The 27,061-nt window shown below is 38.1% G+C and overlaps 1 protein-coding gene across 5 annotated transcripts in view; it reads left to right on the top strand.

Annotated features, from left to right (window-relative positions):
* TBC1D30 (TBC1 domain family member 30) overlaps positions 1-25,072 on the top strand; it is a 54,170-nt gene extending 29,098 nt beyond the window's left edge. For 2 of the 5 annotated variants that reach the window (XM_027738914.2, XM_027738918.2), the window contains 11 exons: positions 2,474-2,535; positions 2,931-2,996; positions 5,888-6,013; positions 7,096-7,281; positions 9,943-10,111; positions 11,547-11,715; positions 14,513-14,618; positions 18,639-18,751; positions 18,920-19,059; positions 20,726-20,932; positions 22,424-25,072. In XM_027738914.2, the coding sequence (XP_027594715.1) occupies positions 2,474-2,535; positions 2,931-2,996; positions 5,888-6,013; positions 7,096-7,281; positions 9,943-10,111; positions 11,547-11,715; positions 14,513-14,618; positions 18,639-18,751; positions 18,920-19,059; positions 20,726-20,932; positions 22,424-23,205 (2,126 nt within the window). In that variant the 3' untranslated portion in view covers positions 23,206-25,072. Of the gene's footprint in view, positions 1-2,473; positions 2,536-2,930; positions 2,997-5,887; positions 6,017-7,095; positions 7,282-9,942; positions 10,112-11,546; positions 11,716-14,512; positions 14,619-18,638; positions 18,752-18,919; positions 19,060-20,725; positions 20,933-21,137; positions 21,195-22,423 lie in introns of all 5 variants that reach the window. The other 3 variants (XM_039381917.1, XM_039381918.1, XM_027738917.2) reach the window with 2 other exon arrangements.
* The last annotated feature ends 1,989 nt before the right edge of the window (positions 25,073-27,061 follow it).

Raw genomic sequence — 27,061 nt, 5'->3', positions numbered from 1 at the left:
CCAGAAGTAAGTGACAGACAATGAGATGCTGCCTGCAGTTTGCTGGTTGCTGTCCTGCAGATGCCCTGAGTGGGCATAGCCTTGCTTTGCTCTCTGTACTGTTTGTGTTCCAGCTTTTTTTACTTGCTTACTCGCTGTATTTTTTTATTGAACAAGGTTGTAATTTTCTGGTTTTAGGAAATTTATGGGTGGGAATGAGGAACCATTCCTGTATGGGCTGTGGCTCACTCCCCATGGCAATTCTCCTCTCCTGTCACAAAATTGTCATATAATTTGATTTTGAGAATATTTCTAACAGGGAACAAATAAGGGAAAACAGATTCCATGGCTTCTGCAAGACGTCACAGTGCATGGCCCGACTGAGATGTTCCTTGCCATACTGAAGACAGTGTACTGTGTAGTCTGGTGTTACCATGTGATGTTATTCTCATTTATTGTAATTTTCACACCTGTCTTAATTGTCTGCCATAATTTAATAAACTTTTGTAGATGGAGGTTCAAGAATCTCATTTTAGTCTCATTTAATCAAGAGAGACAGCTACCTGGGCCCTGGTGTGAGCTCCCTGGTCATGATGTTCATGTAATTATAGATAGATTTTTCCTTACTCTGAGGTTTTGTCTTACTGTGCTTGATCTTTTGAAGACCTGGCAGGAAGCTTATAAGACAAAGAGAGAAGTTGTTACTGGGATCTTTAAGTCTTAGAAAACTGTGAAGTGATTAATATTTGGTTGCTGAGTTGGAAACAAATACATGGCTATTTTGGAAGGCTGTTAGTTCTTTGCTACAAGATAGTGTTAGATAATGTCAGCATATGTTTCCTTAACAAAAGGAGTTCCCTGTCATGGTATCTTTTTTTAACGTATTAGGGTCTTTTGCAGTACTTATATTTTTTTTTTTTGCTTGGGAATGAGACTCACTTTTTTCTGATTTCAGCAAACGTGATACAATTTACTTTTAGTGGGTTACTGGCATTGTTGCATTGCTTTGAATTACTTTGAAGAGATTTATCTTTTTGGAGTCCCTGCTGAGTGCCTTAGCGTTATGGGAAGGAATACTAATAAACAGTTACTTCCAGGATTAGCTGTTAATCCTTTAATGTTTTTCAAGACATATATATTATGGTTATAAGCCTTTATTTTTTTAGATCTAACAAGCATGTCTTTTAGATCTGAAGCAGGGAAATGAGAGCACCAATCCCCAGGTCTCAGTGATGCAATTCTAAAACACTAAAATTCTAAACAATATCAGGGTTCATGTGATTTTTTTATTTTCTTCACTCGTGCCCAACAAAGAAAAAAAGAAAGCCTTAAAGAAGGCAGCTTTGTCTTCAAATATATATTTATCAAACAGCAAGGCTTTAAAATTACCATCACTTCAGTATGCAAATGCTGAAAGGCATTTTACATTCCATAATTAGCAAATGCCACTACAGTTTGGATTTCTGTCAGACTTGCAGGCTTAGTCCTCTAAAGCACTGAATATTACTGGTGAGTTGGTTAGCATGGATTTTATATACTTAAAACCTTGCAGGATTGTAGTTTGGTTTGCCTATATGTGTGTATATATATGTATATATGGATATTTATATATTTAAAATGTTTGGCTTCATATTCTGAAAAGATGAGAAGCTATGCATAATATGTTTTTAAATATGGAGCAATACATTTTATTAAATTATGGAGGGAAAATAAAACAAGGCTTTATTCTTTGTGCCAGCAGACTGGAGGGAGGGGATGCAGTGTAACACTGTGTTCAGCACCTGAGCTCTGGACAGCGGCATTTGAAGGACCAAAGAATTGTACATTCAGATTGTGGGATAGAAAGCAAATTAAACGTGTTATTCTTTGTGTTATGGCATACTCTGGTGCCATGTTGGGATCCACTTGAGATCCTGGTATTTTATGTAATATTTTATGAACTATTAGTAGGCTTGCTTTATAACAATTAAAATTATTTGTTCACGTGACAAAATAAAATCTAAGCTTAAATGAGAATACTGACAAAATGTGCTTTATGTTCTGAAGAACTATTAAAAAAATTACATCCTGAACAATAATTTTAGCATCCCAAACTTATAAATGAGTTTTGAGTGACTTAATGTCAAGAAGTTGACATAGATGAAATGAAACTGTCTCTGTACATGTATTTTTCTGTGGATGCGTATGACAGGTTGTAGGGTACTCATATAGTTTGTAGAATAGTGGACTACACAAATTTTATTGAAATGAGTTGTGCCAAACCACATCATTAAAGAGGATATTACTGCATTTTAAAAACCTTCGTCCATGTACTTCTTAATATGTGCCTTGAATCCACTGTAAGGACAAAAATTCACAGAAACCAGTTGAAATGTAATTGTTGAAGCAGAATTTTGTTTTCTTGTTTCACCTGTGGGGTTTTTGTGTGTATTGGTTTTTTTCCCCTTTTGAGCTAAATGAAAACAATGACCTTTTTTTTTCTTTTTGTTTCTAGGGGTTGATACAAAATTGAAATTCACTCTTGAACCATCTTTAGGTCAGAATGGTTTTCAGCAGGTAATTTGATTCATTTTCCTCTTGAGTTTGTGAAGGACTGTGTTCTCTGCAGTCAAGGTGCTTGCCCTAGTTCAGAAGTGCACCTGTCATCATAATGTCAGCATATTATTTGCAATTGCATCAAAAACTATTCCATTCATATTCAGAAAATGCAATAGGCTTTCATTGTTTACTTGAGTATCTCATAAGTCTTTGAGTCCAAGAATGTAATACTTCTGTTACATCATTAAGTAATAAATCTATATTTTCCCTGTGAGTGGATTAAGCAGTTAAACTCTGAAATATGTGCAGTAAGATGAAATGAATGTGCATGTCTGCAAGGTTGTAGATGTTGATATACTGCTGCATTAAACTAATGATGAATTTCCTACATTTTTGGATGCTTTTGCTTTTAGTGGCACGATGCGCTCAAAGCAGTGGCCAGACTGCCGACAGGCATCCCAAAGGAGTGGCGGAGAAAGGTAGGTACACCTGCGTGCTTTGTGGGCCATATTGCCTGTAGGTTTCTCAGGACGGGTGAATGACATCATTATTATCTGTTGGGATATTTTTTAACGAATATTTGGACCTTTTAAGTTGTACTGAGGATTTTTCCTAGTTTACATTCTTCACTGATAACCTTGCAGGACAGCTGGAGAAACAGAGGTGACAGTTAAAGATGGTGTTTTCAATGGTCGGGTTCTTTCTGCTTGAGGCTTAGGTAACTTAATCTGGTGCAGATATTATTGCTTCATTCTGTCAGTCTCAAGGAATCGCTCTGGTGAAACTGCCCCCACAGCTGAAGATAACTGAAAGGAGAACAAATCTGCAGTGTAGGCTGTCACACTTATGGAGGTGAAGTTGATAGATGCTAATGCTGGCAGAATGCTCATAGAAACATTTGATGGGGAAAATGAAGATTGTGTAAATTAGGGAAGTTCAGAGTCAGGAGTGATATAGAATGGCAGAGTGCACTGTTAGTGGGAAATTACACTGAGTTAGTGTTGTAGGAAAGGGTCCATTGGGAATTTGCTAAACTTACTTTATTGCTTTCTTCAACAATGTTTGAAGTTCCCTAGCATAAAAAGAGGCATGTCTATTCAACTTTTCTTTAAAACTGAGTCACACAATCTCAGCTTTAAAAACACTATTTTAATAAATAGAATATTTTTTAAGCTTTATAAAATATATGTAGTTCCATACATCTTTGATGCATCAGCCTAAATTCCTTTTTCAGTTTTCTTTTTGCTGTCTTTCCAACCTGAACTGCATCTCCTTACAAATCAGGGGAGAAGGAAGCAGAAGACTTAGTGGCATTGTTTTCCTCACACCACTATGAATTTATTTTTAACCTACAACTAAAGTGAATCGTTATATCCATCTAACAGCCTTTTTTCTTTCCTGAAATATTCTTTTCCCATGCTCTAGAAAGTGTCCAAGACACTTTACTGTGGTACATGAGTGGCACAGATTGCAGAATCACAGAAGGACTGAGGTTGGAAGGGACCTTGGTCCCTTGGTTGGAGGTCATCTGGTCCAAGCCCTCTGCCCAGTCAGAGGCACCTAGTTGCACTCTGCCCAATCAGGGGCACCAAGGAAGGAGACTCCACAACCTCTGGGAAACCTGTGTCAGTGCTCCGTCACCCTGACGGTGAAAAAGTGTTTCTTGATGTTTGGAGAAAACCTCCTGTGTTTCAGTTTGTGCTCATTATCTCTGGTCCTGTCATTGGGCACCATTGAGAAGAGCCTGGCTTTGTCCTTCTTGCACTCTCCCTTCAGGTGCTTATCCAGGCTGTTAGGATCCCCCCTGAGCTGCCTTCAGTCCGAGTGATCCCAGCTCTCAGCCTTTCCTCTTGGGAGAGATGCTTTGCAACTGGGTGGTCCCCAACATATACTGCTGCCTGGGATTTTTTTCCCCGGATGCAAGACTCGTTGAACTTCATGAGGCTCTTTTCAGACAATTTCTGCATCCTACTGAGGAGCCCTTGGGCTTAGTGTAATCAGCAGATTTGCTGAGGGTATGGTCTGCCACATCATCCAACTCGGATCTCTGTCTTTCCTTCTTGTTCTGCCTGCCCATCTCTGTGTTTGCTCACATGTGACCACACGATTCTACCCAAAGACGTAGCCTTGAGAAAAGGAATGTGGTCTTTTCATTGCCATTCCCTGGTTTCCCAACGATTTTAAGATAGATACCAAAATAAAGGAAGGATTTTGTGTTGGCAGCATGCTGATTGCCTCCTTTGCTGTCAGCAGAAGGAACAGGATGACGTCTGCATTATTGCTGTGGCATGTGACATTCGTTTTTTGGAGCTGGCAGAGAGAAAGAATCCAGTCAAACAACACCATAGGATGTCAGCAGAGCCAAAGCTGCTGGGAGGCGGAACAACAGCATTCCTCTGCATGGTGGCTTTGCAAAAGTGTGGGAAGGGACATTTAAATGCAGAAAACATGAGATTCTGGGAGCTGTCTATAAATTCCTTCATCATGCAGCTAAGTGTTTAAATCTGTGGGAAGTGTCTAAATTGCTTTTCTCACTTGAGTGAATTAATGGCTGATATAAAACTTTATCAATTTGCTTTCATGATATCTTTCAGTTACCTGGAGAAAGATCCTTTATTGTTACTTGTTGTCATTGTATGATTTGTCATGTGTCTTTCATGTTTCAGGAATTTTTCAAATCTTTAATAACGGTCCGGCCTTTGTCATAGGTACACATGCATAAATCTGTTCTGGTAATTATTAGGCTTTCAAAATAGTCAAATTGTTTGTTTCAGAATTCCCTGTAGCACCAACAGGTTAGGAAGCCCTCTTGTAAGAGTAAGTTACTCTGATCCAAGTGATGCCTTTAGATCAATCCCAAATGGTTAATATTAGATACTGTTTCTTCTGCAAAGTTGATCAAAAGAGAATTCTGGTAAAGAGAAGCACTAGCACCTTTAGATTTCTTTTGTGGAGTTTCCAGGAGATGTATCCATGGTTGAGTTTGAGGAAAACCAGCAGCAGTGTTACCCTTTTGTAAAACTCCTTGTAGGTTATGAGGATAGAAAGGCTGAACTGAAAAAGAGGGTCCTTGCCTTGTGCTTCCATCATGGAGGGCCCCTGTGGTTTCAGTGTCTGACAGTGGACTTACATCTTTGTAAGCAGTTCACAGATCTGGACACTTAATGCTGACCTTTTCCTTCCTTTCTGATTTAGGGATCGAGGTATTATTTTAATGATGCAAAAATTGTTGTAGATATAGTCCTCTTCTGCATATTTCAAGATCACACATGGGTGAAGCTGATGAGGTTAATCTAACAATATATATCAAAACTTTATATTTTAATCCAAGAAATAATTAATTTTGTTGACTTTCTTTGTGTATTTCTAGGTTTGGCTGACCCTAGCTGATCAGTACTTACACAGTATAGCAATTGACTGGGACAAAACCATGCGTTTCACATTCAATGAAAGAAGTAATCCTGATGATGACTCTATGGGCATCCAGATAGTAAAGGTAGCCAGTAATTAATTTGTTGTTGGTGGTTTTTTTTAGTGAAAAGTTGAAATTTGAATTTGGTTTTATTTTCTTCTCTGCAACTGCTTTGGCAAAAATTACATCTTAATTCCCTTTGGCCCATCAAAAAAAATTTTTTTTGGCTGCTTTGGGCCTTCTGCACTGGTCTTGTTAGTGTCAGCTGAGAAAAAAATGGCTATTAGTGATCTTTGTTCCTCAATTTTTACTTTTTTTTAACTTTGAAAGGGGTACTGGAGTTTAATGGAGACAAAGAAACACAAATGGTTTTTTTCTTTCTCGCTAAATAAACACAAAAATTTGAGATTTAAAAGCATGTTTCATAATATAGCAATTGAATGTTTTTCAGTTATTTTACAGGAGTGAAACATGCTTGTCCGTATATATTTCTCAGCTAATGGATGTTTAATATTTAAAGCAGACGGCAGTTTTAGGGAAGAGCTTAAGAGACTTTTATTGCTGCAGTGATTTAAATATTGGTCTGTTTACCTATTTAGGGAGTATTACTCTGTTTGGGAGAGATTGTGTTCTACAGTCGCCCTAATTAGAGTACATGAAGCAAGATACTTTTTGTTCCTGATTATTACAGTTTTTGTCTGTACTTGGTAGTTTGAGCTTATAGATAATACTTACTAAATATTAAACATTGTAGTAGGTGTTTTGTCTTTCACTTATAAATCGCTTAGATCTCAAGGACACGATTTCTGATTTTTGTTTTGAAAACTTAGTTACCCAGTACTTCTTTTATGCTTTGATAAAAACAGCTGCTCTTTTTTGTTCAATTAAGCAGCTGTTATGTCTTGCCTCTTTGAAACCCAGAGATCTGTTAATATCTTCTGTGACAACTTTGCATGAACATCTTTTAGGTAACTTGTTTACTTCAGAGCTTGCTGAAACTATTTCTCTTGGCTAAAGATTTACAGATTAAAAAAGAAGCATTGTCATCAACTATGAGAGTAGGTATTGGGAGGGCAGAGGTGGAAGGAAAACTGGGATAAGCAGGAGAACTAAAGGAATACACATCTTGTCTGTCCTTGTTTGGTTTGTTTGTTTTTTCTTTAAAGGACCTTCACCGAACTGGTTGCAGTTCTTACTGCGGCCAGGAGGCAGAGCAAGATCGAGTGGTATTAAAGCGTGTTTTGCTGGCTTATGCCAGGTGGAACAAATCTGTTGGCTATTGTCAAGGATTTAACATACTAGCTGCACTTATTCTGGAAGTAATGGAGGGCAATGAAGGGGATGCCCTGAAAGTGAGTAAAATATTTTTTTCAGTGTTGAAGATTGCTTTTAATTAGTGAACTTCAGAATAAGCCAGTAGATGAATTTTGTAGTCAGCCTAAAAGAGCAGCACTTGAAGGAGTTAACCAGTTTGTATCTGCGGATTTTTTTTTATCCTATCTGAAATGAACAGTTTGAATGTTATCACTGTTAATTTTTTTTCCAACAGAAACAAAATATGGGTTTGGCTGTAATAAAATAATAAAAATTAATGAAATAATAATTAATAAAAATAAATGGCAACACTGCTACTTGCTTCAAAATATCTTATTCCATGCTCCCAGGTCTGCTTGCAGACATCATAGGTAGCTGAAACTTTAAAATTCTAATATCAACCTCTTGTGTGGCATGCGAGGCAGTTAATAAATCTGCTATATTTTAAAGCAGATCCTAGGAAAACATTGAATATTTAAAAGACAAGTAAATCACCTTGAAACTGATTTCTGGGCTATCTTAGTCATACAGTGGTTTATTTTCTTAGGCCATTTTTATTCTAATTAAAAGAAAGCTTTATGAGATTTATAGTATGTCAGAAAATGGAAGTACAGTTTATTTTAAACTAGGAAGTGGTTTAAGGTTTGCCAAGGTTATGTGCAAATTTCCTGAAGTAAACTCGTGTGTGAGTTGGGGGTCAGATTAGTAAAACATAACTATGAGTCTTGAGATACTGAGCTGTTTGCCTTAGGCAGTGATTTAAATTTTATAAGTATTTAAATTCACTCAGAGCTCCTAAAATTTAAAGCTTGTGGTAGTAGAGTTCAAGTAGCTGGTATTTGTTCCTGCATTCTAGAGAGCTGCCTGTAATAGGAAGAAAATACCATGATATACCTACTTTATATCAAAAATGCATTATGGTAATATAGGAAATAGGATCACCTGAGGTTTATGAAGTCCCAATTCATTGTAAGAACTGTGTGCATCCTTATGTTATTGTATTGTCTTTTATTGTGAGTGGTATTGGGCTCCTTGTGGGAAGGAGACAATGGAATGGTGCCAGACTGCCCCAGGGATATAAAGCACTGGAGGCTGTTTGCACTGAAACAGGTCTTACCTGATAAAAACAAGAATGAGAAATAGTGTTTCTTCTCCAAACTTAGTGTGTGGGCTTTGCAGGATTGGAATTTTCCCAGAAGAGAGAGGGAAGAAGGAGGAAGGAACTGGGGGTGTGGGGGGAGGAGTAGAAAATAGTTGGGAGTTAGTATGTGACTGTTTTGGTGTAGTCACTGCCACCTAAACCAAGCGATGAGTGACTTCAGAACAGCTACAGATGCTGCTGCCTATAAAGGTGCCCTCAGGTCTGGAGCTATGGAGTAACTATGTTTGAATTATTGTAGAGTCTAGGAGTTAAAGGAGTAAGGGCATTCTCAGGGCTTGCCAGTCAGGTCCCATTTCTGGGAAGGACATTACAAACAAAAGCTCTGTGGGAAGTGTCTTCCAGAGGCTGGGAAATGGCAGGTACTACTGACACCATGAGGCTTTAACAGCATAGGACCCAAGGTGGTAGCTTCAGTGAATGCTTGATGCTTGAGCCAGTGATGCTTGAGCCTTCACTAGTTAAGGTAAGCATGTTTAAGTTAAATCCCTGGAATTGCCTTAAAGTTAGCCTACGGAAATTAGGGTAAGCAAGAAAATCACAACTTGCATGTGTAGAAGCTATCAAAGTGTGCATATGAGTCTCATAGATACTGAAACTTAAAAAATATTTTTTCTTGCACATTATTGTGGGGAAATATTACAGAGTCAAATAATAAAAATAAATATGTAGAGATGTGTAATGAAGAAAATATCTATTGCAAACTGGGAAATACATGAATCTGCTTTTTAAAAAAGCATTCTCAAAGCAATTTGCATGTTGATGAAACAGAATGAAGTTCTGTTGAAGTGTTGAAAAAAGATTTCTGTTCTTTTCTATACTTTCATATGTCTGAGATCTGTTAAGTAATATGATTCAGTGGGAAGGGGGCAAAAGCCTTTATAAATTGGTTTCTTTATGGCTTATGTCATAAGTAGTTAATGAAAGCAGAAATAGCATAGTTGTCAGTTGATGTTGCTTTAATAAATTATTCTTCCATTGGTTGAAATATATCTGAACAAAATAAAGCATATTTTTACAAGTGCATGGTAACACATCACAGTAAAATATATGAAGAATCTCTTTTTAAAGAACAGTATCTTGCATTCTGGGGAGGGAAAAGAGGTGATTTGGACAATCAGTCTTCTAGCTGTGGCAGTTAACCAGAGAAGGGACCCTGAAACTGTCCCACAGTATGGAGAATGTCATAAACACATCCAACATCGAAAGTGCTAAAAGTTGCCTTTGATTTGATTAATGCTGCCAATTTGGCAGCATTAGTGTGACATTGATTTCAGTCAGTCACGGTTCATAAATTGTGGGCAGCTTTAAGAGGCCTTTGCATTTTGATTGCTTGTGAATACTTAAGAGTACTTGTAGATGCTTAAAATGATAATGTTTTCTCCCCATATAAATGGAGGTGCCAGAGGCATGTGTTGTCACAGGCTCTGAGCTATTCTTTAGTGAAGAGAACTTGCAAATTCTCTGGTTTTATTTTTGTTATTCCTAGAAAATAACTGGCTCTGTAAGTCTTACATGATGATCTTTCATTTTCCCACAGATCATGATTTACTTGATTGATAAGGTGCTTCCTGATAGCTACTTTGTCAATAATCTCCGTGCTCTCTCTGTGGATATGGCTGTTTTCCGAGATCTTTTACAAATGAAGCTTCCTGAACTGTCCCAGCACTTAGACACCTTGCAAAGAGCTGCTAACAGAGAAAGTGGAGGTATGTTCAACAGAAAATGCTATTAACTCTGTCTTGCTATTGTTTCATCTGAGCACTGGTTTAAAAGTACAGTTTGTTTACATGAGCTTATTGCTTAGAATATATTTTAAATTGTTAAGGTGAAACACAATGGTTTCAATTATTGATGATAACCTTAACATAAATAGGTGGTGCTTTCAGGAAAAAAAAAGGGGAAATAATTTGGTCCCACCACTAGATGCAAACAATTGTGTTGATGAGACTATATAATGCATGGAGTGACAACACTAACACATAGTTTAGTACAAGGGCTATGTTGAAAAGGTCATTTCTTGCCTTAGCTCAAAATACCTGTCCTACTATTGCTCCTTGTAGCTGCTGGCTTATATAGCTATCCTGGGAAGATTTACAGTGGGAGAGCCAGTGGGGGTAGGTTAGTATTTCTTCACCTAGATGCTTAGCAATACACAGCTGCAAAACTGAGAAGTACATCTTGAGTTGCTACCTGGAAACTGGCTTTTCACTGTGATTTTTTTCTTTTACTGGTGTAGCACTCCCTCCAGACTTTCAGTTTTTTTATTTGGGAGTGTTTTGGGAATCATGTTTTGGTTTCTTTGTTAATTGGCTGGGTTCCTTTTTCAGTCAGGAAGCTAAGTGCACCCTGAGTTACATCTTAGAAAAGATCTGCTACTGTGTTCCATGTGGCTATGTCCAAACTATAAAAAACAAAGAAAGGGTGTCAAGGAAGTATTTGCTGTTTGAAAGTGTTTTCACAGACCAGCCTCTCTGGTCGTGGCCTTCAGCGCACCAGTTAATACTGGGATGCACAAAGGGTACTCTGAGCGTAACAAGAAAGTAAAACTTCAGAGTTTCAGGCTGAAATACTGCATCTTGTTTGAAACCTAACAAGTGCATGAGGATATTAAAATTATGCATAAGACTTTACACAGACAGTCATCTTCACCTTGATGTAGATAAAGACTTATGCTGTCAATTGCTGAAGAAAGGCAGCAAATGTTTTGGGGGGAATTGATGGGTTTTGGTTTTTTTGTTGTTGTTGTTGTTTTGGGTTTCTTGTTTGTTTGGTTTTGTATGTTTAGGTTTTAGTTTTCTTTTTAATAAATGTTTTTATTTCATATGGCTTCTGGGAAAGACAAGCAATCTTTCTGATACAAGGGAAAAAAAGTGTGGTAGCTTATTCCAGGGTTTACAGTCCAAACCCAGTGTTGCTGCTTAGTTTTTGCAGCAGCAGAATGAAAGGTCACTGTGTCATTTTTCCATTGCTTTTCTCAGCTTATCTTTGGACAGCTGCAGCCTAAGTAAGTTTTGAGTAATGACAGAGGTACTAGAATGTCTGGTGGATTTGAGAGTGCGGTTTATACTTCTTGTAAAATAATAGTAAATTGTAGTATTTCAAGTTTTTTGTTTTTTTTTTTGTTTTTTTTTTTAACTTCAGGAGGCTACGAACCCCCACTTACAAATGTTTTCACAATGCAGTGGTTTCTGACACTCTTTGCCACTTGTCTGCCTAACCATACAGTTCTGAAGATCTGGGATTCAGTATTCTTTGAAGGCTCTGAAATTATCCTGAGAGTAGCTTTGGCTATCTGGGCGAAGCTCGGAGAGTAAGTGGTCATTTTTATGTGATTTTTCTTTTCGGTATGAGCCGCGTGTAACTTTTATTTTCCCAAAGAGCGTGTTCTCAATTCTAAACAATATGGAATCTTTCAGGAGAATGATTTTGTTTTGAAAAAGCTGCACAAAGGACCTCTATGGTTTCCCAAAAACACATTATTCTGACATCATATCAGAATGGGCATGATAACCAACCTTTGCTGCAGGAAATGTCTCCAGTTGTTTGAGTTGTCTGTGTATAATGTCTTCATGCTGTGCTAAAAGGTTAGTTGGACTTTCCAGAACATAAACTTCTGAAGGAACTGGTAAATACTCTCTGGAAAAACACACACAGAGACTTGAGGGTGACTAGCTAACTTTATTGGGTACCTGGAGATGTTAATTCTCTTGTTTTCACTTAAGGAGACATAGGGATTTGAACCCATTTGCTACGCCCAATAAAAGAGTTCAGTGTTACTAAGGGAATGACTTAGTGGGACACAGGTCTTTTCTGTTAAGGACTGAAAACAAATTTTCCTGAAATTCCCTGCTTTTAAGCACATTTGAGCCAAGTTTCTGTCATAGTCCTTTAAGGTCTTGGAAACTCACCACATAGCCAAAACACAAGAGATGGTTAGTTCTTCTAAACTTCTCTGTTGTCACAGCAAATATTTGCATTCCAGAGAGTTTACAGTGCTCCCAGAGAAATGAGTTTTGTCGCTGGCTTCAGTGGGAGGTGTGAGCTCTGACAGGTCAAGCAGATGTTAGTTCAGCTGGAAACATTTTTCAGCTGGCATCAGCAGCTGCCTCAAATTTTCCTTGTGATGCCTTTTAACACTCACCTTCCTTTTTTCCCTGAGACCGAAACACTGGGATTTATGTTCGGCTCTGTTCTTGGAGGTTTTGCTTCATTTTTCTTACTGAATAAATTAGCACTGCAAGCCAGTAGCATTGTAAGAGGCTTTGTTTAGTACATTTAATTTTTAATCTGAAGAATAATTGTAATAATAATTTCCTGAGAGCATTTTTAATGAGTTCATAAATGAAACTTGCACAAATCATTTGCTTTAGGATTAAGCTATATGTAGTCACATAGGGCTTTAGACAAAAGGTCCTATTGCAGTGAGTCTCTGTGCACTTAAAAGCTGTAACTGTGAATGTTACAACCCGTGATAAAAAAGGAAGTTACTGCTTTGAAGATTTTACTGTAAAGCTTGAAGAAAAATTTAACATGTTTTAAAAAATGGAAATAAAAAGAATCAAGAAATCTATAAGAATATGTCCAAAAGAATAAGCTGATCAGACTGCACATTTTGTAACTGTTGTTTGTGGTGAATGGGAGAAAGTCTGGTGAAAAACTGGGCATTATGTTTTTGCTCGGAGAAGATTGTGGTTTTTCTGTTTCTCTTTGTCCACCATTGGAAATAGAACAGGGGAGGTTTAAAGAAGCGGGGCCTGAAATAATGATTGTTGTCTCATGATCTTCATAGTTTTCAAGACTGGTTCTAGAAATGAAAATGTGGTGAGAAGTGCATTTTAAAAATCTTGGTGGCTCAGTTGTACTTCTGTTTTGAGGGAGGCTGAAAGAACAGGGAAGTTAAAAATAGATGCAGTGGAATAGGTGCAGTATGTGGAGGTCATGAGAGAGAAAAGGTATCGGGGAAGGTAAGCAGTAAGTTTGTGAAAATTGGCTACATACCATATTAATTTTTTAATTATTTTTTAGCTACGTAATCATTATTTTAACTAAAATATGTTAAGATTTCATTAGGAGTTTCACAGTTCAATGGTTGTTCTGTACAGAGGCTGAGGATCAAGGAAGCGTCCTCTTCTAAAGCTCAAGAAAAATGGCACTGTATTTTTGTCATCATTCAAGTAGCTGTATTTTAGAGGAGCGGCTACGGTATGTAGCCATCAATGCAGTTCTTTGGGATAGAAGAAAAACAAATTTTTCGCTTGACAGGAGAGATTTTTAGCAGCTGACCCTTAACATGTAGAACACCAACTCATGAAAGCATATTACTCATATTTCTCTTCCTCTAGTAGACACTGTGGGTGATTCTGTGTTTTTAGAGATTTAAAGAAGACTTTGGGGGAAAAACCTCAACCAATTGACTCCTCTCCCTGTCAAGAAAAACCCCCAAGACGAATAAAAACACACTAGAAAGCAGACAAACAAAAAGGCAAAACAAAAAACTCGGCATCTTTAATTTAGAAATAGGATTTGCAAATATGATGAGGGAATTTTCTTTTATTCTGCATTATGCTAGCTTAGTTCTTTTTGAACACAATGACATGTATATATACACCTATACTTAATTTATTCCACAGGAATGGTTTCTGGTCAGAGAATATGTTCCTGTCTGACAAAAAGACAGTTCAACCAGTGAATTCGCCATCTGGTGCATGGTGAAGAATGGGTGATGAGGCAGTCAAGAAATCCTTATGCTCCCTTTTTGAGCTGATGAGAGGATGCCCTTGTGCTAATAGGAGGCAGGATTTACTGATTCTTGTATTGTAGAAGTGAAAGGGACGGAAGAATAGCCTGTCTGGACATACATAAATACCTTATCATGAGCAATCAGGACAGTAAGCTGTACTCAGTACGTCCTTTTTTTTTACTGCACCAGCTTTTCCAACATCATGTGTGCAATTTTATTATTTGGAAGTCTAAGCAGGATTGCAAATAAACTTAAAAGTTAAGCTGACTAATGGAAACGTGTATTTTATAATGATAAAAAGGCAGGTTTGGTTTACATATAATCATATGTAAAAGTAAAATAAAAACCAACATGTATTCTGATGTAGGCAAATAGAGTGTTGTGAAACTGCAGATGAGTTTTACAGTACCATGGGCAAGCTGACCCAGGAGATGCTTGAAGACAGTCTGATTGACAGCAATGAACTTATGCAGGTGAGTAATTGTGATATAATTATAGTTTGTGGGTTTTGTGTCATCCTTCAGATGTTGACTCCCAACAAATTCCATTTTTGTTCAGATACTGCAGAAACCTAAACTCTCCCGAGAATAAAAGTTTCAGATAACTGGGTTGAGCTGGCACATTAATGAAACAAATAGATGACCTGCAGTTAAAGCTCTTATTTTATGCATTAAATATAGAGAACCACTAGACTTCATTTGATAAAAATTGGTTCTATGTTGACATCTGAAAGTTTGTTGTGCTATAATGCCCAATTATAAAAATCCAATAAAGTACAATAAAATTTGATTTACAAAAGTGAGATATAGAATCTTTTAGTAGTCATCATTTTTAGGGTGTTCTTTTGTCTTATTTTGATGTTTTGGTCAGTTGTTTATTACACTGTGTGCTTTTCATTCTGCAGACACTGTGGGAAGCAAGAGTTTATGCAGTGAAAAGGGAATAAAAAATCCTTCATGATTTAAAAAAAAGCGAAAGGCCATGAACAGTTACATTAGTGAACTATAAACAAAGACATTTGTAGATAATTGCAGTCCCTGAGTTTTCATAGCATACATCATTGTATGAGAATGAAGATCCACATTGTTCTGGAAAAATAAAGAGCCTTTAATATCGCAGATAAAATTTATTTATTCATGGTTACACTTATTCTTGTGATATCTTTAAGGTGTTGTTTACTTAGATGTTTTATGAAGATTTCATGCTACACTCTTAGAACTTTCCTTTTGATGAGTTAGAGCATTGTGATTTAATGGGTGCAAGTACAGAGCAAATAATAAACCTGAAATTTTGTACCTACCTTGAGGAAGGAAAAAAGTTGGCCTATGAAGTTGCATGAGTTTAATAACAGTAGTTAGCAGGTGACTTCTGTTACCTGTTATTGGAAGCAAAACTTACTGTCTGGGATAATACACTTCCCTAGTCTGGTAAAGTACTGCCCCGAAGTGTAAAGGATTATTTTCAGATTTATTATTTTGGTTATTGTTCTTTTGTCTAATGAGAAAGCTCTAGGAATGGGAGAGGTGAGCGCTGTGGCTTTGTTTTGCTTCAAAAATGGAAATGCAGCTGGTCAGAGCTACTCACATGCTTTTTAAAAGGAGTGTTCAGGTTCCTCTCAAGACGGTTCAGATACTGAGGATCTGTGAGGAGAGCAGTACAAGCTGAAGCCTTCTCATATTCATTGTGTTTCAGTTCCTGGTCTCCAGTGTGGTACAAAATCAAGATGTGATATTTGTGACAGAGAATATTTTTGGGAAAAGTGGACTTCAATGGCTCAGTGTGGATTTCTTTCTTTGCAGTTGTGTGTAATAGAAAATAGGGCATAGTGAACTTATTAGTTGTCGGGATGGAAGGATCATTTTTGTTTTTTAACTGTTGCAATTACAGGTACACTAAATTAGCAGTCTTTTTGTGCTTCAGCAAAAAAATGAGTACTTGGTGCAAAGTACGTGTGTATTCATAGCATATGTGTGTATTTTGTGACGCTGACAGGAATGCTAAGGTAGGAAGGCATTGCCATTGATATGGAGGGTGTGGCAGGTTGAAGTTTTGTCCATAGAGAAGAAATGTGTTTGGTTTATGTGTGTCCTCTTAGTTGAGGAGACCACAATATAGTTTGATAACATTCTTCAAGTCAAAGGCAGACACTGGCAGTGTAGCCATCTCTGAGGTCTTCACTCTAGGCCCTCTTTACCATAAGTGGAGAGAAATAGGTACTACAAGAGTTTACCATCAGGGTAGATGAATTCTATTTATGAATGCTATATTTGTCTGGTTAGAGAAGAAAATTAAGAAATATGAATCACTGCATTAATGAAAAGACCTAGGCTGCTTGAACACACTGCTTTTTAAATTTCTTTAAATTTTTTCAGTGGAATCAGACAGAGACGAATGTTTGGACTGCTTTATTTTCAATTTTTTTTCTTTTCCCCTAATAAAAATCAGAATTATGAATTTACATCTAATACTTTTTACAAGGTGGCTCAAGGATTAGTAGCCTACTGCAGGAAAGGACTAATATCCCACTCTGCCTTCACTGTGTGTTTCAGGAAAGCTTGCTAGTGGCAATCATCTCGCTTTTCTTTAGACTTGCATACTTACATTTGCATCTGAACTACTTGTCCAGGCTCACTTAAGCCAGTGAAGACTAACAGGCACTTCTCAACCACTGGGAAACAAATTGTGCTTTAAAAGGCTTGTTTCCTTTGGGAGTTAGAGGAGGGAGAGATAACTGATCCTTCAAGGGAAGTGTTGACAGAGCAGATGTCTAAAGCAGGTCAGAGGACTCTTGTCCTCATTCTCTCCACCAGCATATATAGTTGCTGTAAGTTTATCCCTCCTATGCAAGCAGTACATGTACCTTGGATTGAGGGCTTAAAGCTTTTGTAGATTTGGCCGTTGTGTTGCAAGGGTTATTAAAATGTTTTACTGAGTGGAGTGTGGAGGGATTGGAGGAGGAGGCAAGCCTACAGCTTCTTCTTTTTTCAGATTGAACAGTTTGGGTAAGTAAAAGGTGAGTGCTATACATCAGATTCTAGACAGAGTATTTATTCAAGAGTAGGAGTTAAATACAGTATTCAGTAATGTAATTTTATTGGCCTGTTTATAAGGGAGACAGAAGGCTGTACACCAGGTGTCTGCAGATATTCTAAACAGCCTGCACTAGACTGAATCCATGCTTCCATGCCTTCTCAGAAAGCAGGCATTTTTATAAGCAGCTAAACTAACTCAGTTTGTACAAAACAAAAAGCAAATGCAAAAATAAGCCCAAAAGATAACACAAAAAGTGCTTTTCAAGTAGGAAGTTAACAGTGAATACCATCAAATCAGGGTAACTGTCTAGGGAGATAGTCTAAAATGCTCTTGAGATGAGTGTGTTTGAGCTGTCTGCAAAACAGCTTACTCTCTTTTGGAAGCTGCAGCCTACTGTATGGTGTGCTGCTGAGGGTGCAGATGCCTTTGAATTTTTAGAGTAAGGCAGAGAATTGTAAAATGATTTAAGGTGAAAATAGAGGTTTTTTTCCTTGTCTCTTTTCTTATTCCCAGAATCTGTCCCCTATCACCATAAATAAGATACTAAGCTTGGCTGCGTCATGCTTTGTGTATATAGGCCAATTCCCTCTGACGCAGTTTTCACCAGAATTAACCAAGTGGCTTCCAAGGCTGTGTACAAACTAGAAACAGAATACTTTGACACTGAAATGTTGCTGGGAGGATATCACAGGTGTTGATTGACAATAATTTTTTAATTTCCAGTGGAACTTGCATCAGCATAAAATTTGTTTTGTGGATCTCTTAGTCAGGTGGCAAGCAAGGCCTACAGTTATAATCTGATAACAAATAATTAAGCTAAAAATGTGTATGCTAAATGAAAAAAGTTGTAGAGGATCTAGAAGATACACTGAGTGGAGACAAGCAAAAGCTAAAACATAATCTAAAACAGTAGGTACAAGGAGTAAGTGGAAGACTTGGAGTCAATGGTTTCACTTAGAGGGTAACTATCCTCTGAAAAGGTTACCTGAAAAGGCCTAAAGAGTAGAAATAAATTCCAGACAAACTTCCTTCTCTATGAAGGGAGAGAGTTGAGACTTATGGAAAAAACAAACAAACAGGAAAGTATGGTGGAGATCAAACGAACAGGCAGAAGTGTTGGGCCAGAGGTAGGTCTTTCTCTGGATCATAAAATGCCTTTGTCTGTTAGACTGGCAGGCTATCACTGTTCAGGCCCTAGAGAATATTTTTCTTTCACAGTAGCACTGTAGTTTAATGGAGTGGCAAAACTTCAGTTCATGCTCTGGGTTTTTTCTAGTGAGTGAGTCTTGCAGGAAGTACTGACTGAATCATAAAACCTGACCGTTTTCTTAAGCACGTGAATGTGCAAGAATGTGCATCCTTTAATCCTGCAAGACTCTGAAAGTCTTTTCATGGAGAAATCTTTTGTGGGACTGTTTGTTAAATCAACCATTTTAAAAGCTGCTTTTTCCCCCCCCCAGACTGTTTATACCATGGCTCAGTTTCCCTTCCCACAACTGGCAGAATTAAGGGAGAAATACACATACAACATTACTCCTTTTCCTGCAGCAGTAAAATCAACTTCATTTTCAGGGTAAGTTTGAAATGTACTGCTTATGTCATATAGGGTTATTGTTTATGTAGAATTGAAAAGGCAGGTGGCACCCTCCCTTGTATGCTCTTAAAGAAGATAAAGATGTTTGGCAATGTTCATATTTAAGAATGTCTCTTTCTTAACTTCTCTTATGTTCTCATTTGACAGAAGGTTAGGCAGAACCAGAGACAGTGATGAAGAGAATGACTTAGATGATGAAGACTCAATTGCAAATGCAATTGGCTGTCTTGGACCATTAAGTGGGTTTTTGGCACCAGAGCTGCAAAAATACCAAAAACAGATGAAAGGTAAAAGTGATTTTGTTAATTTTGGAAAATGTGGTTAAATCTGCATGGCCTTGCAGAAATTGTCTGTACCTTCTTCTGTGAAAGCTGCTATGGAAAATGTGTTTTATATGCACATAGAGGTTACAGCAGGTACCAAATGACATGCTCTGCAGTCATTGAAGATGTCCTCAAAGTCGAGTTGGAAGGCTGTAGGTATACAGTAAATGACAGTGTGAATTAAGGACTTGGCTACAGTAATGGTTAACAAAACAACCTCATTATGTTGCCCACCGACAGAAAACCAAAGCATGGAAAACAGTCCACCCTAAATCCATGCATATTTCCAAGACAGCAGTCAAGTAGTCAGCATTTTCTGAAGAGTGTACATATAATAAATGATCTTGACCTTTTTTCATATATGCATGGCTAATACTGGAACCTCAGTATTAGTATTAGTATTCACAGTGAGTGAATTCTGCAGGTCATTTCACTGCCCTTTTGTCCAACCTTCAGATTGTTTTGGTTTTTTGATATATTCACATTTTTTAAAAAGAATTGGTATGATTTAGGATGTTCTGACAAAATGCCACTACTTTTCCAATCCCTCCACATTGAAATAAAGTTTCTTGACGGAATTGTATGTATACCTGTGCATACCTCCTCTACAAGGAGAACAAAGTTCTGATCCATACAAGAAAAGCAAAGATGATTTGTTAACTTGTAGCAACCTTTCTGAAATGGTACTGGATTAACAGTGATTTCCCAATATCCTGGGGGAGGCCATTGTTACTTATCCTCAACTCACCTCCACCTTACCACCAAAAAAAGCCCAGACTGATGTAGCAGTTGCTGTTTTCTGATTACACTTCGTTGTTCCTGTGTCTTCGTTTTGCTGAGACCTGTGAGCTGCAATTTTCCTCTTGATTGCTGTGGTGTTTTGTTTTTCCCTTCCGGAGGGACTGTAAGACTCTACCTGCTGTTTCAAGCTAGCATTTAGTCAGAACATCAAACTGCTGTTGCAAACTAAGCCAAAGACAAATAAACATCCCTTGAAAAGAATTATCCCCCTGACCCTGGAGCGCCAGGTTGGTGATGCATCAGAAACAGCTGCGAAAATAAATTGCCCTGCTGCTGCTGCTCTGCAGCTGTTGATTAGAGACGCTCTGAAGTTGTCTGACCCTCAGCTGCTCTGCCCCTATCCCTTTTGTTGCCACTAGCAGCTTTCACCCTGTGGTGGTGTAACTGTTTCTTGATCCTTCTTGATGGTATCACTAGGTCAGTTGTTTAAGCTCATGCCTGCTTGACTGTAAGGTATTTTATAACTTGCATTGTTGGCCTCTTCTTTGACCAGTGGAGTGTCTTTAATAATCAGTTACTGAATTACTTCAGTGATGGTTTGATATACTTTTGGATATTTGAAGAACTGTGCTTATAACTTGGCATTGCCATGTTAATCAACTTTTGTACTCTTTAACCTCCCCTCAAACCCTTGCTATTCTTAACCAGTAGTAATACTACTTATTGTAAATAGCACAGCTTAGTTAAATGTACGTATTATAATAACTTTTTAATTTAAGAATACAGTAAATAAGATGATAGGAATCAGATACAGAATTCCCCTGTAAATAATCTGTGGAACTCTCGAGTAGGCCAATTTACTCCTCCCCTTTATTCCCACCTTGTGCAGATCAGAATGAAGAACAAAGTCTCGGTTCCAGTAACATTGCAGAGTTAAGTCCAGGAGCAATAGACTCTTGCCGAAGCGACTATCATGCTGCTTTTAACAGCATGATGATGGAGCGTATGACCACTGATATTAATGCACTGAAAAAGCAATATTCCAGGATAAAGAAGAAGCAGCAACAGCAGGTTCACCATGTATATATCAGAGCAGGTAACATAATCAAAATATGCGTCATTTACTGATTTATTGCAGGCTAGCTTCATCAGTGGAGACAAGGCAAATGATAGTTTTTTACATTTAACCAAATAGACAAAACAAGAAAGACTGATGGAATATCTAGCACATTAGTAGTAAAGTGGGTATGACTTCATACAGACAGAAAATGAGAAGGTGATGTTTTTTCTTCTTTTGTCAGGATCTGAAGATGATGACCCTGGGATTTTTTTAGGTCCCAGGGACCAACTGAACAATGGTATTTAAAAGTGTCTTTACTATGTGGGTGCACTGTGTTGATCTCTCTGATCAAAAACTTTAAATCTTGGGCACTCTTGGAATTGACATACTGAAGCACTGAAAAAAAGTAAATGGAGAGATGAGGATGCTTCAGACCATGTGGTCTGTATTATCTGAACTCTGAATTTATCTGGGCCTGGCAAATTATGCAGCTCAAGGAACAGGCTTAGGTGTTCCGTTGTGGCAGTTTACCTAGCTATAATGATACTGTTCTGAGGGCTGAGCTGGATGTCAACCTGGACTTAGCAATCCAGGTTGCAGAGTCTATTTCCCTTATTGGTAGACTCAACAGTGCAGAGGTTGGCATGAACAGCACAGCTGATGGTTTTAGTGGGCCTGCAAGCTGAACACAGCCCACTCCACTCATTCTACCCCGCTTGGGTGTCATCTTTCTAAGTCAGGATTCAACCATGCAAATAGGTCACTGTGGAGAACTTTAATTTCTATTCTAGATTGTCTAAACCTGTGCTAGCAGAAACGTTGCAATACATGGAGCTACAATTTTTCATTAACATAATTTGTAAGGAATTTTTAAAAAATATTAATGAAGTATTTGCTTTGAACAAAGGCTATATCCAACAGAAACAGTGCAAACAGTAAAATGTTGATTCCCAAGGATTGCCAACCCTTACCTTCCAAATACAAACCTTTCTAATCTTACTAATCATGATACAGGGCTGGGCTTCTACTTTAATCAAACTTTCATCTAATTTCTAATTCTGAGTCTACTCCTCTGGTTTAATAAGATATGGTTTATCCATTAAAAGTACTTTGATTCATTCTCTAGTCACACAAGCCTCATGGAGAGGCTTATTTTATTGACCTTGTATGGAGACTGAATTGCCTCTTAAAGTTGGAAGAAGTGCAATTCCAAAAATCAAGAAGCTAATTTTTTTATGATTTATTTTTATGGTCTTTCTGGCTCAGGACTTACCCATAGGTGCAAAGCAGGGAGGGAGAACAGAAAATCTTTATCATAGAAGGTACAGCTTTGTGTTCAACTCCAAGACATTAGTGAAATTCAGTGATGATTCTTAAGTTTGGGTTTGTTTTTTTTAAGTAAGCACTTAGTCCTACAAACCTTTGCTATATCTCAAGAAAGGCTTACAATTTCGTGCTTAATCCTTAGAACACTAATTTGTTTTGTTCTTTAACAATACTGTGCTTCTTTTAAATGCTTTCTTTCAGACAAGGGGCCAGTTACCAGCCTCCTCCCTTCTCAGGTAAACCATTCCCCGGTGATAAACCACCTCCTTTTAGGAAAGAAGATGAAATTAAATAACAGGTCTCTCAAAAATGCTGTTATTCACATCCCAAGTCATGCTACAGGGAAGATGTCTCCCATTCCCCAAGAAGATCTTAAAACAAAACTGAACTCTCCATGGCGCACTCACATAAGAGTTCATCGGAAGAATATTGCTAGGGCCAAAGGCCAGCTGGGCTATGGGGATACTGTAGGACTGATAGATGAGCAGAGTGAGAGCTGTAAAACAAATAGTCCTGGTGCAAAGGAGGAGACTTCCGAACATTCTGACTTTGGAGAAAGAGAAGGAAGTGGTTTGGATAACAGGACTACTCAGAAAGCTGATCAGCAGTTGTCTGAGCAGCTCTCTGTGGACAGCAGCACAAACATGGCAGTGATTCAGCTAAAACTGGAAGCACTTGAACTCACCTCAGATAGCAAAACCGATGCTGAGTCAACACCCTGTCAGTCCAGCCAGCCACGTTTATCAGAGTCCTCCACTTCATCCAGAGACAGTGGAAACCTGGCTAAATTGCCCCAACCTGGGAACCCAAAGCCACAAGTCTTCAATCCTTTTCCCAGTGTCAAGCCTCTTCGAAAGTCAGCTACAGCCAGGAATTTAGGGCTGTATGGCCCCACTGAAAGAACACCAACTGTACACTTCCCACAAATGAGCAGAAGTTTCAATAAGTCTGCCAGTGGCAACAGTGGGACCAGGAAACGATGAATACAAAAACTACAAAAAAATTGTATTACCTTTTTTTTTTAACGTATGCATGTGTTGTGTATCCCAGAGTGTTTCTAATCTTTAAGTAACGGAGACAAAAGTGGTTACCAGATGCATAAATAGGTGTCTTTGAAAATTGTGTTCCTGTGTTGTTTTGGGATGGATTAGTGAAAATGTGCTCTGGCACCCTATTGTCAATTCTGATGGTCCTGTGTAAAATAAACATTAATTTGCAGTGCAAAGCATGCCGTTTCTTTAAATCTAACTCAGATATTAAATCACCAGCTGCCTTTAGCCCTTCAGCCCCCCATGGCTGCCTCCTGTCTTTCTGAGCTCGAAGGACAAATTGTCCAGTGCAGCAGACGGGTATAACAGTTTTCCTGACTGTTACGCAGCTTTCCCATTAGACCTCATCCTCATGCTCCATGAGAGCCAAAGAAGCCATGACTTAACAGAAGCACAAGCAGTCCTAGCAATCAAAAGTATCACTTCATGACATCTGGCTTCAGATGTTCTTTAAGCAGCATTTTGTGCTTCTCTTCCCACAGCAATTCTCTGCTGATACTGTTTTTAATATAAATGTAGTCAGTGAGCATGAGAATAGCAGACATAAGTCCATCCGCAACACTGATTTGCTCCTTTTCTGTTACATGTGTACATACATACATTTCTGTTACTTACTGCTGGTGAGTTGCAGCACTGTAAAATTAGGAATTAGGTACAACTATATGTGTAGTTGTATGATTATTATTATGGCACATCTTGGCTTCAATGGATTTAAAAGCTATTATCTAGATTAGATTTGTAGTTAAATAATAATTGCCAGCTTACCAGTAGGTAAAATATATGAATGTTCCAAAGTAGTTTAGGGTTTTAAATTCTTTAAATAGAGTGATTAGATACTTAGAGTGCCGCTTCCCATTAGAAGCCAACACATCAGCCAGTATGTTAATGGGATGGACCCACGGGCTTCCATGGCTTGGTTCCTTTTTGGTGTGAAAGAGAAATGGCAAAGTGATAAACTGAATGTTTACTTCCAAATTAAAAAGTGCAAAGCTGGTGAATATCATAGGACAAGTACTATGTATGTGTATATATACATATATATATGTGTGTGTGTATGTATATATATATTACAGAGGCAGGCAGAGAAACTAAATGTGGATAATTCAACTTCAGGGTTGCAAAATCAAGCACTCAAATTCCAAGAAATTCAGATTGCTCTTAAAATGTTGTAGCTCTGCTAAATTGTGTGTACTGACTGTGATTCATTACCTTACTTCCTAGTTTTCTGTGGCATGGAAGGGCCATAATTTGAAACTGGAGTAAAAGCTGTAATGATGAATCAGCCCCATTGTATGTAATATCTTACTTCCTTTTTTAAAGTCTTTGTTAAATTTGAAAATTAATTTATTATTGTGTATTTATTAATGTATCCCATAACCTGTAGGATGTGATATCAATTTTACTGTATACCATAACTTATAAGCTGTACAATATACCCTGTTCATTGTTGTGGGGACAACAATTTTGCTGTTTTATGCAAGTGTGTGCATAAAAAACAATATTCAAGAATGAACACTATAAATATAAAGCAGATGTAGATCAGATCTTGCCCCTGCCTTATTTCCAGGTTATAGTGGTGTTGTCACTAATGATTACTTTTAGCGCTAAGTAAATTTAAAAAAATGTAGAATTTAGTCCCTGATCATGAACTGTATGTGAATTGTTTCTGCATTGATTTAGAAGAAATGGACTTCTCAAAAATTTTACTTTGAATCATCCTCCCCAGTTTTTCTTAGCTTCAGTGTATCATGCAGCTGTATGCTGAACCAGTAAAAATAAAAAGACTGTCAATCTGCAAAAACTGCTAAAATGTTGCAAATACATACATGAATTTTCAACATGTTAAGAAGTGATTAAGCAGTGGAAAAGCAGCAAGTTTTGCATGGATATAGGTCTTGGGAAAGAAAGCCAACAGAACACATTCTAGTGATTCAGAACTATTCGATAATTGATGAGTGTGCACTCAGGGCCCTGTACTTGGAATGTTAGGATTGAGGCAAAGGAACCACAGCAACTCAGTGCATTAGTTTGATGATGCTTGCTGCAGGACATCTTCTTTAAGTACTGCTCAATGGGAAAATAGAATTTCAGTTTAGCTACCTCAAAGATACATTTCATTACCTCAAAGAATGTTCACTCTCCCTCTGAAATCTGCCTGTTGAACATACAACAAAGACAGCCTCATCACTTAGCATTGAGATGGAACATTAAGATGAGGTCTAGGGAACTCCAGAGAAGTTTCCCTTATTTTTCCCCAAAGAATCCCTTCAGCAAATGAGGTCTGACGATGAACTGAGGATGTTGGGAAGCATGTTGGTGGGACTCTCCTCCACTCCTCCATAAGTATTTTGTTCTCCTTGAGACCTCCTTGTGCTAATGCTCTCTTCCATATGACTTTTTTTTTTTTTTTGAGAAAATATTAGGATCAGATTGACCTTCTGAGAATGTGTTTCACCATCATCACATGAAAGCTTTCAAGGAAGGAGCATTTGATTCTATTTTGAGGACACTTAACAGTCCTGCAAGTGGAAACAGGTCCAAAGCTATTCTGAGGTTATTTGAAATTGTCTGCACTTGGGTGGTAAAAATAGTATATGGTAGAAATCAGTTGTTCAGAATTACTGTCAGCAAACAGTTGAGAATACATCCTCAACTGCAACTATAGCAAAAATTCGATTCTGTGTACTTAACAAAAATCCCACCAGAAACCATTCAAAAAATCCTAAATGATTGCTAGAAAAGCAACAAAACATTATTTCAAGCAAAAGTAAAATGCAGCCCTTTACACTGATATTTCCAATTCAGGTAGATGTTCATGTTCAAAATTCAAGACTTAAAATCTGTTTCAAACCTCCACAGCATGTATTTTAAATGATGTGAAATTGTTAATACAGAAATAAGGTGAGTGACTTCACCATACTGTAGTTTTCCTTGACATTCTTTGCAATGAGTTACCTCGTGCCCATCCATGGGCAGCAGTTACATCTGGCTGAGTGGCAGGGAACCAATATCATCTGACACCAGCTCCACTGAAGCAGGAAGAGACAGAAACTCATCGTAATGCATCCCTACCCTTGTCAATTCTTTGCTCCAGTTTTACTCACTTTTGTTGGTGAAAGATTCGTTCAAGGCAGGGGGTTGTTGTGGAGTCCTGCAAGTGATGTGAGATGTGCAGTCATCCCGGACTAGTGCCTTCAGCCCATGTGTCATCAGCCAGCAGACACTGGCCAGGCGGGTGGTTTCGCAGACCACCTCTGTGTTGTTAACAGCATCCTTGGGAAGGTGTACTCCTCTGGGAGGGTCATGTGTGGGAGGGGTGGATCCAGCACACGGCAGGAAAGTGCCTATGTGAAGAGTGTCTTCTGCACATCCTTCCCCATTGAAGAGCCTTCCTTCAGGGCTTGCACAAGCTGACTTGGCTGATACAAGATATTTAACATGGTTTAGACATAGAAGTGGTTTGTAGTGTCAGACCATGTCCAGGCCCAGCCTCCCCTAGCCTGCAGAATGCTGCTTCAACTGTGCTTCATCCTACAAGCAGTACACAGCATTTACTGGCTCACCACAGATTTAAAAAGAACCACAAATGTTTCCAAGTCTTCTTCTGATAAAACCTTATCAAACCACACTCTCTTACCACAAATAAGTGGACAGATGTGGTGGTGGCATGGGAGATGATGTATGTGGATGGAGAGGGTGGGAGGAGGGAAGGAGCAGCCTATCCAGGCAAAAAGTAGAAGTAGTTTTGAGGGAAAGCAAACTCAGTGCCTGTACTGCTTTTTAGATTGTT

This window comes from Pipra filicauda, unplaced genomic scaffold (assembly GCF_003945595.2).
Source record: "Pipra filicauda isolate LSUMZ 115617 unplaced genomic scaffold, ASM394559v2 scaffold247_size1415610_pilon, whole genome shotgun sequence".
NCBI lineage: Eukaryota > Metazoa > Chordata > Aves > Passeriformes > Pipridae > Pipra > Pipra filicauda.
The sequence above is the reverse complement of the archived record's forward strand: the minus strand, read 5'-3'. Positions and strand labels throughout refer to the sequence as shown.